The sequence below is a fragment of the Oculina patagonica genome, chromosome 7 (genome assembly GCF_052425735.1).
Source record: "Oculina patagonica isolate OP01 chromosome 7, crgOcupat, whole genome shotgun sequence".
Lineage (NCBI taxonomy): Eukaryota > Metazoa > Cnidaria > Anthozoa > Scleractinia > Oculinidae > Oculina > Oculina patagonica.
This window is the reverse complement of record NC_135764.1, coordinates 4,451,684-4,461,078: the sequence shown is the minus strand read 5'-3', so window position 1 is coordinate 4,461,078 and position 9,395 is coordinate 4,451,684. Positions and strand designations below refer to the sequence as shown.

The window sequence follows — 9,395 nt, the reverse complement described above, 5'->3', positions numbered from 1 at the left end:
ACCACTAACCTGCTTCGGTCCTCTGGGTTACCCTCAGACAGAAGCTCGTACACGAAATCAGCTTTCCCCGGGGTATCCCTGTCAGTAGCGGTAACCTGTGCCAAACTCGTCCCTGAGTGGGTATCACTCGCGACAGACACCCAGTACGAGGATTGCGTGAACTCAGGGGCGAAGTCATTCGTATCTGTCACTTTGACTGCCACGCCAGCGTTGCCAAATAGATTCCTTTGTATGACGTTGGTAACGCGGACTTGGAATTCAAATTGCTGGCTGGGAAGCTGAATGAAATTCTTAATCACTTGCAATTGACATTCCGATCCAACCCGAAGAACTTGAAAGTGATCGAGTACATCTACATTTTTGATGTCGTCCAGTGTACATTCAAAATCAGATGCGGAACTGTCTTCTTCAACAGAGAAGCGAAATCCGCTCTTGTCGCCGTTTTCATCACTGACAAGAAGTCTAGTTCCCGACGCCACGTTTTCCTGAGTTGTAACTTCATAGTTGTTCTTCGTAAAGACCGGCGGCCCATTTTCATTTGTGATTAGCACTGTTATCGAGGCGGTAGACGTTTGTGGAGAGCTTTCGCTTTGAGCGACAGCTTGAAATTGATAGCCGCTTCTCTCGAGCTTGTAGTCGAACGATTTCAATGCGGTCAGTCTTCCTGTTGGTAAAAAACAAAAGATGTTATTAAAATAACTTGGCTGTGGTTTCAAAAGAATGTTATAGTGAATCTTTGAAGACTTTTTCTGGCTTTTCAACAGTGGCGCCCTCTCTTTGTTTTTCTGTCGACGTGCACGCTTATTAGAGCAGCGAGTATTCGGTGCATGTTTGAATTTCAATGAAATACCTTTGTGGAATTTCAAAAACTGCAGAAGAAAATAATACTTTGGTGAATTTCAAGCGTCTAACAAAAAATAAAAACAGTATAACTCAAATAAGAAAGTAAAAGAAAGAAAATTATCTTTGTCAGTGAAAGAATCTGCATGGCACAAATTTCCTTATTTTGCAACCTTTTCGCCGTTTACGAGGGACACACAGCGGCGACTCCACCTCTTTTTCAATGATATTTATTTTTTTGCCGGGCCTTCATGCAATTGAACCAATGAAATAGCGCGTTTATCTCCCCTGAGGATTAAAACACAATTGGCACCTGCGAAGTTCTTTTCACCGAGCTAATAACTTTATTCGTCGGCTTGTGAAGTCTTTTAAACCAGAAATGGAATTATGTTTATGGAGTTTCTTTTTTAATCAAGAAATCAAGATTTCATTTGAAATATCTCAAGCTTTAGACAAATAGATCCTTTAACTTATTGTTAATTTTTATTAACAATAAAAATGCCAAAAGTCTTAACAAATTGCCTGGCTCTTATCACGAAATGTGTAATTTGCTTCAAAATTTTTCAGTTGCGATTCAGAATAAAATATTTTCATTTACATATGTGTTGTGGCTCAGTTTTACCCTTCGTACAATTTGGTATTTTTCTTTGTTCTGGTGTATGGTAATATCTGATAATGAATATAAAACAAAGGAAAATGTCAAATTGTACAATATATAAAATTGAACTTAACCACAACATATACACGATAAAGCAGTAATTCTGTGGTTTTTGAAGAGAAACCCTGTCTAGACGCGAGCTTTTTTCTTTATAAATAGCACACCCTGAAAATATTTTTAGTAATTCTTCCAATTCCGGCGTCATGTCACAAAGCGAGATAAGACATAGGATTCTGTTTTCTCTTAATTTTCCAATTATTTTATGACGGCTGCTCAAAATATTTTTAAAACTCGCGATCCAATTTTTGTCGCGAGCGTAAATATTATTTTCCAAATAAATCGCTTTCTATAAATAAGTTAAGATATTTTGCAACCTCAAAATGAAATGCTTTATATTGGTATCAAAGAACGGTTATTTTTTATTAAATCAAAATGGGAGTGTGTCGCGGTGGCTTAAGATCTGAGAGAGGTTATTTCTTCTTTTGTTAAAATAAGGCCATGATTTAATATGACAAAAGCCACATTCAATCTGGGCCAAGCATATAATGTCTCCCAGCATATTAAGACAAGCTATAGGTTAATTATTTGATCAGTCAATCAGATTTGAAGTAAAATAACTGCCCACACGAAACTTATAATAAGGCAAATCTGGTTGCAGAAGAGGGTTTGTAAAACATTTGAGTAAATACATTTAGGGGAAATACAGTAGAACCCCGATTTTTCGAATCTCCAGGACCTTCCAAGGAAAAAGGAAAATTGCTTCCAGAAATCGCGCGGGGGGAAAATTACAACGATGTTCTATCCAAGGTAAACGAAAATTGGTTTTGAGAAATCTGGAGTTTCGAGAAACCGAGGGTTCGAGAAATCGGTGTTCTACTGTAGACTCCTGTAGACCCTTCTGCAAAGTCGGACATTTTACGTTTACCTCTGCTAGGGGCACAAACTTTCCCTCAACATTCAGGTGTCTGTAAAATTTTCGATTATTGAACCTGTAAGTTTAGATTTTACAAGAAACGACTTGCTCTTTTCAGCAGTATTGGAGGTGTCTACCAGAAGCCAAGTTAAATTAAGAGCTTACGGGAAGGACTATCATAGAATTTTACATTCATATACGTTTTAAATGCGCTACGTCATACATGAATAGGATGCTGTGTTAAAATATAATGGTGCATGTTCCCTTACCTGTGATTTCATTGATCTCAAATTTGCCTTTTGGGTAAGATTTTATAGAATATTTCACTGGCCCATTACTTCCAGTCGCTGCGATGCACAGTAAATTCTCTACTTTCCCCTGGCCTTCTTGCAGAGAAACCCTGTACGATTCCAGCTCAAATTTGGGCGCGGAATCGTGTGCACTGGTTACGTTGATGTTAACAATCGCGTTCGAAGTCTTCCCCTGATCGTCGCTCGCTGTTACATGTAGGAGAAATTTCCTGTCGCCAGTTGCTCTGTCTAGCACTCGTTTCGTTCTTATCACGCCCGTGCTTGCCTCTATTTTAAACTCGGACGAGCTGGAAGCGTCGTAGCTAACAGAAGGGTTGTCTTGATCGATTGCGTGGATTACAGTGACAAAGGCCCCTTCGGGGCTACCCTCGGGCACGCTGGCGTCATAAACTGGCTTGGTGAAGTCTGGGTTGGTGTCGTCTACATCTGTAATGTCTATCACGAGGTAAAGACGACAATGGCGAGGGATTTTCTCTTTGTTTCTTGCCTCTATCATCAAGTCATACTCCTCATGCTTTTCTCTGTCCAGCGGGGCAGCAGTCTTTAAAACACCCGTCGCCTCGTCCAGTTTAAAGTATGGCATCGCAGAGCCGAAGATTGCCGAGTATACGATGCCTTTGCTCGAGCTTGAGTCGGAAATCACCGAAGCTCGAAACACAGATTTACCAATTTCAGTGTTTTCTTTAACCGATATAGCTTGTACGGGATCACTGAATGTAGGATGGTTGTACGGATTGTCTACATACTCCACATCAATTTTTACCTGTGCCGTGGCGAATTTTCCAGGGGTACCCTGGTCTTGAGCACGAACCGACAAAGTATATGTTTGTATAGCGAGCTCCTTGTTCACTGTCAACACACCGCTGAACGTGTCGAGGTTAAATTCACCGGAAGAGCCGCCGCTGACTAGCGTGTACCGCAGTTCACTGTTGGGTCCAGGAGGATCCTCATCCACGGCAAAGATGGCGCCAAGACTTCCCTTCACCGGAAATGACGTGTGAATTGTGAAGTGGTACGGCGCTTTAGGGAAGAAAGGTGCTGTGTTTTCTCGATCAGCATTTTGAGACGCTGGAAAAGGGAAATTGGAGATGTCTTGAGGCACAGTGATTGTAACAGTGGCCGATGTTTGTTTACTGGGTACTCCTGCGTCACGCGCCACAACAGTTAGTCGATGAAGACGCTGCGCGCTCTTTGAGTAATCCAACTCGCGCACCAGCGTTATAACTCCCGTGAACGCATTAATCGTAAAAAAGGTTGTCAAAGTCTGAAAGAAATAATACACTTCTCCACTGATTCCTTCGTCTTCGTCTGAAGCTTGCACTTTCAGAACTTGCATCATGAGTGGTGTGTCTTCGCTTATTTCTCGCGCGTAGCTTTTCTTGTCAAAAACTGGAGTGTGGTCGTTTACCTCTTCGATCTTTATGCCGATGGTGGTGCGCGCTGTTAATGGCGGAACCCTCATGTCTTCCGCTTCGACAACCAACGTCATAAAGGGCGTGGTCTTCCCTCGCTTGATCGGACGGTTTGTCGCTTTCAACTGTAAGAAACTCTTGTCGCCAACGTCATACTTCCAAATTTCCAGATATCCTCTTTCATTCCCTTTGATGATTTTGTACGCTTTTATTCCGGATTTGTCTCGGTCTTCGGCGTGGCAGTTTTCCAAACCCATAACTGTAGTTCCCGCTGGCGAATTTTCTTTAATGGTGCCGTTGTATAAACTGAAAGCGAAAACTGGCGGGAAGTTATCCACGTCTTGCACCGTAACTCGTACGGTCGTGGCAAGTCCTCCGTTTGTCTCTTTGGAAGATCTTCGCACGATGGTGAGGTCGTACTTGTTTGTCTTTCCTTTCTCGTAAATCAGAGGTTGGACTGTTGTTATAACGCCTATCGAGGAGACCTGGAATAACACGACTTTGTCTAGCGAGTCTCCTTTCTGTGCGTACAATAGCGTATACTTCTCATCGCCTGTAGGAAAAGGTAGCTCATTGTAAACTACGTAGTCTTTTGGCTGCCCTTCCGGCACGGTAACTTTAATAAGATTCTTCCATTCGGCATTCGCGTCGAGCGCTAAGTGAAATAAAATCAGAAAGGCGCAAAATTCCGCGATGACAGACAGCCGCATTTTAAAACCAAGTCCGTAGTTGCGTCAGAGCTTATCACCAAATGTTTGCAGCATTCCTCAGTTGAAGTTTGTACAAAGGTCTGTCGTCACCAACGAAAAGATTCCTTTCTAAACGTTTCAAACAAATCCTCAATATTTTACTGCTAGTTGCGTCGTCTCTCTAGGTGCAACACAGGTGTCAAAATGTAGAACAATCGCGTAGTAAAATGTTCCAAAGTATTCGTTAGATACCGCTGTGCCAATGTCTAACGAGTTCCGCTGCGGTCACGCATGGGGGAAACGATTTGTCTTCGAAAGACACCTTGCAACTAATGCTTGGGCCGCTTGCATTTTAGCGTTTCGACGTTATGGTTTTCGTTGCTTGTTTAAGCGCAAATAAAATCATCAAAGTTAAGATTTGTTTAGCTTTGTTTATAGTTGGCTTAGGCCTAGCAGATGCCGAGATTTTCGATTTAAACGTTACACCCACAAATTGTACGCGATGTGGCTGGGAAAACTTTGTCGGTGATTGGATACTTTTGTTTCCTCCGCCATTTTGTGGTCAGCCCCTGCTAGCACAAAGCGTGTAAACAAAGCAGGTGGCTCTAACTCCAGACGGAAATAATCATGATGAATGTAAAAGCAAAGTAATGAAATATTCTATAACGAACCTCCCTTTATTGTAACCTTATTTGTGCTACTGTAACCTGTTTTAGTTGCGAAAACTGCACCCGTATGTTAACAGAAACATGAATCAGAATCAAAGCCACTAAACGAAATTAAATAACTAATTTAACCACCTGTTACATTGCATTGTGTATCCTGGATTAAATTTACACTTGAATTTATTTATTTAAAGCTACGACACATTTAAAATCATGCCTTTTCTTGCACAACGTTTAATTTCGTGCTTGTTTGCAGAGCTACCATTTTTTTTTGTTGAAATACACTGTCGTTTTTAATTTTCGGTTTACTTTATGTGTTTCACACCTAAAGATCTGCTCACTCACAGATGCCGGCAGAAGGAGCCTACCAATGGCTCATACAATGCGCCAATTGCTGGTGCCCCCCCCCCCCCTTCTCCCGGAGTGCCCCTTCCACGGAGTTGAACAACTCCGGGGTCCCTTTCCACCTGGCCTGGCAGCATTCGACAGCATGCAGACATGTGATTGTTGTACCTCCGGACGCAAGGTTAAAACCACGGATAACTAAAGTTATCGATCCTACGTAACGACGGATATAGCGCTGTTTAATGTCTCAAATTATTTTACTTGACGCTGAAAACAATTATCAAAGGCCCTCGTCATTGGCGTAGGGAAAAACATCAGTTGCGACGACGAAACAAGATAAACGGCATGCAGTGCATGCAGAAGCGATGACGTTTCACATAATTTTGAGGAAATTTGTCAAAAACTCAACATAAATAAAAGTAGCTGACACCTTGTGCGTGATAAAAACTGTTATTCAATTGCAGTGTTCTTTTTTTAAATCTAAGAAGCAATGTTGGTGATTGTCTAAACAGCATAGCTAGGATCTGATGGAATTCAAATAAATACAGTAGTTATTAATTCACAGGCCAAGGATACAAAGTTAATAATACATTTTCTTCGTAGACACAGTAGATTGCGTTATATTGTAGTGTGTGACATCCGATAAACTACATACGCGCGATACGCGGCGAGAAAGGTCAAACGGTCTCTTGTTTCTGCTTGTTTACAGCGGCCCTGTATTATAAGAATTAGAAATTTCTGTCTACTAAATCTAATATATACCACATTATAAAATTAGTCTCTTTCGTTTATACATTGTAGTGTTCCATTCTGACTGCACGGAAGTATTTTGCTTTTGTATTCTACGCGGCGATTTCTTGTTAAGTTAAACTTGATTTCTGTTCGATCGCCCTAACAGAGTAAAAGAGCCCATCGTGCGATGACAATAAGCAATTTCCTGACGTCATCGCTTAAAAAAAGGAAAACAAAAAGCAATCCGAGTTAATTAATCATAACAAACCTTTAATGAATATAAGAAAAATACCAGTCTTAATAAAGAACACCAAATAAAGCACATTCTCACTTTAGACTTTCCCCGTACTATAATGATTTCATTTAGCTCTCTCCGCGCCACTTGATTATCCCGACGAGTTCACTGCACAATATGCTTCCTTCGCTAATTAGCACCCAGAAAGGTATTGTGTTAATAAATTAATTAGTTTTGAATCAAGAAAGTTTTTTTTAGTTATATTAGACTTAATTTTAATCAATTTCCGCAGACTTTACCAAGTCCACGGTTTGCAGATTCAGGCAACTTTTGAGATGTCAACGTAATGCCCCGTCACGAATAAGCGTCCTGTCTTTAATTAACCCCCCTCCCCCCACGCACCAAAATTTAATAAGCACCCCGGGTGCTAAATCGAATTTTCATGGCAATTTTCGTCCTAACGCAACCAAGTATTTACGTCGGTTACATTAACCAATCTGAATATCAATTTGCGTAGTTTGCGTAGGAGGCTGCTAACCGTAAATTGTTACTGTAAATTTTGACGCACTGAGAGGGGATCTATTTCCAGCTAGTTTTCATAAACTACAGCTACCTGTAACAGATTCGTTTTTTCTGACTGAAACTAATGATTTTAGAAGAAATCTTCTAAGACACCAAATGATCTACAGGTAGCTTATCAGATTCAAAAAGCAATTGAAATAAATTTCGATATGTTTTCTTTTTAGAACGCGGCCTGGAACAGGCGTCTATTTATGTAGATGAAACTCAGTTTGTGCTGGAGTTCATTTTGTCAATAAAACATTGTACCAAGAAACTTTACTTTTTAACCGCCTTATTTCGGCTGAGAATGAAAGCATTCTTTCCGGATTCTTTTGCTCGATAACTGGCTAAACGTCTTTTTGAATCCTTGTAAATAGTAGCAAAAAAATCTAAACGGTTCTCAGCTCGTAAAGAGAAGATATCATAACTCGACAGGTACCAGCATTTACTAATTACAACCAGTTTTGTGGTTTTACCACCCTAAGCGTTAAACCCTAACAAATGGATTGCGTAACTTGTATATTTGGATTTGTTTTACTTTATGTTATTAAACAAACCAACCAAGTGATTTGCTTGGCAACAGCGGGAAAGTGTTAAGGTAACGCTTGGTTAATTTTTATTATGACTACGGTAGCTCCCTTCCTCCATCCCCACCACAACAAACCCCTAGGGTACTCACAACCAAATGAGCCAATCAAAACTCGAGGGAAATACAAATAATTACCTTAAAGTAGCCTGCGGGTAGATATCTTTTATTTTTCTTGCACACGGTTCCCGAAATCGGAAAGTAGGTAACGTAGGTGTTCGAGCCTAATGGCCCATCAGGCCGGAGCTTATTCCGACCTCAAACGTAACTTGACTTGCCGGTGTGTACAGGACTGCTATGATAATATACAATTGTTTAGATTGGCCTTTTTAAAAAGGCAATATAGAGTCCGACTATAGATAACAGTAGAGCGTGGGTTCAAATCCCATCTGTAACTCGGAATTTTTTCCCGAGCTTTTCAGTTAATGTAAAAAAAATTATTTAGGATAATATAAATTCTTTTTTCACTTTTAAATTAGACTGTTTGCCGCCTCTCCATTTTTCAACGGATAAGAACGCGAAAGAAACAACGGGCGAAGCGAGCGCAAGCGCAAAGCACGAAGGGGGTGGGGGCTGGGGAACGAGCCACCCACCCCTCTGCGCCTACCGTTTTGCACTGGTGTCCAGTTCTCTCGCGGTTATGTTCCCGCGTTTAACTAGCGAGGAAAAGTCGAGAAAAATTGAGACCTTCAGAGGGCTGTGAACAGACTGTGTATAAGTCGAAAAACTGAGATTCCTTCCCTAACGTTTTATACACGACTGATATGTTTACTATTTTTATGATGGATCTGCATACATTCGATACTCGTTTTGGCTGCCCAAAATTAGCGAACCTCAAAAGGCAGCAGTGATAGAAAATGGCTGATAAAACAAAAGTAACGAAGGTCATTACTTTAGGAATTAACTTAACTTCAGTGTCATACGTTTAAAGACGATAAATTCCCTAGTATGTTTTCTCGGGTTACTAACATCCCGGCCGGAGAGGCTTAAAAGTATTGGTTCTCAAGAGTGCTGTATTGCACTTCATTGTACATTGAATAAACTACTGTTTTGTAAAGAAATATTTGGTGGTGCTCCTCTAGATTTTCGTGAGCTGTATTATACATGTACACTTAAAATTCTCGAAAACACTTGAGGCTCTACTTGACATTTCGTAGAACTTTATTTATTCATAGAAGACCGGAAGTTCATTGAAGAGAGAGAAATAAATATACCTGGTTTTCTTCCGACCTTTCGGAAAAATAGCCTGCGTTGCAGACGAACTATAACCCGGTATATATCGAGGATTTTGTGCCACGTCCGGCTGCAGCGCAGGCTACCAGAAAAATTGTCATTTAAAAAGAATCAATTAAACCCAATAACAACATGACTGCTTGTCCGATCGCTCAGCCATTCCGGCTCGATAAACTTAATAACATTCTACAATTCGAACATGTTGAGACCACTCC

General features: G+C 40.7%; 1 protein-coding gene across 1 annotated transcript in view; it reads right to left on the bottom strand.

Annotated features, from left to right (window-relative positions):
* LOC144660141 (protocadherin-like protein) overlaps positions 1 to 5,235 on the bottom strand; it is a 58,270-nt gene extending 53,035 nt beyond the window's left edge. The window contains exons 1-2 of the mRNA XM_078520700.1: positions 2,681 to 5,235; positions 10 to 664 (exon numbers count right to left, since the gene is read on the bottom strand). Of these exons, the coding sequence (XP_078376826.1) occupies positions 10 to 664; positions 2,681 to 4,844 (2,819 nt within the window). The 5' untranslated portion in view covers positions 4,845 to 5,235. The remainder of the gene's footprint in view (positions 1 to 9; positions 665 to 2,680) is intronic.
* Between the last annotated feature and the right edge of the window lie 4,160 nt (positions 5,236 to 9,395).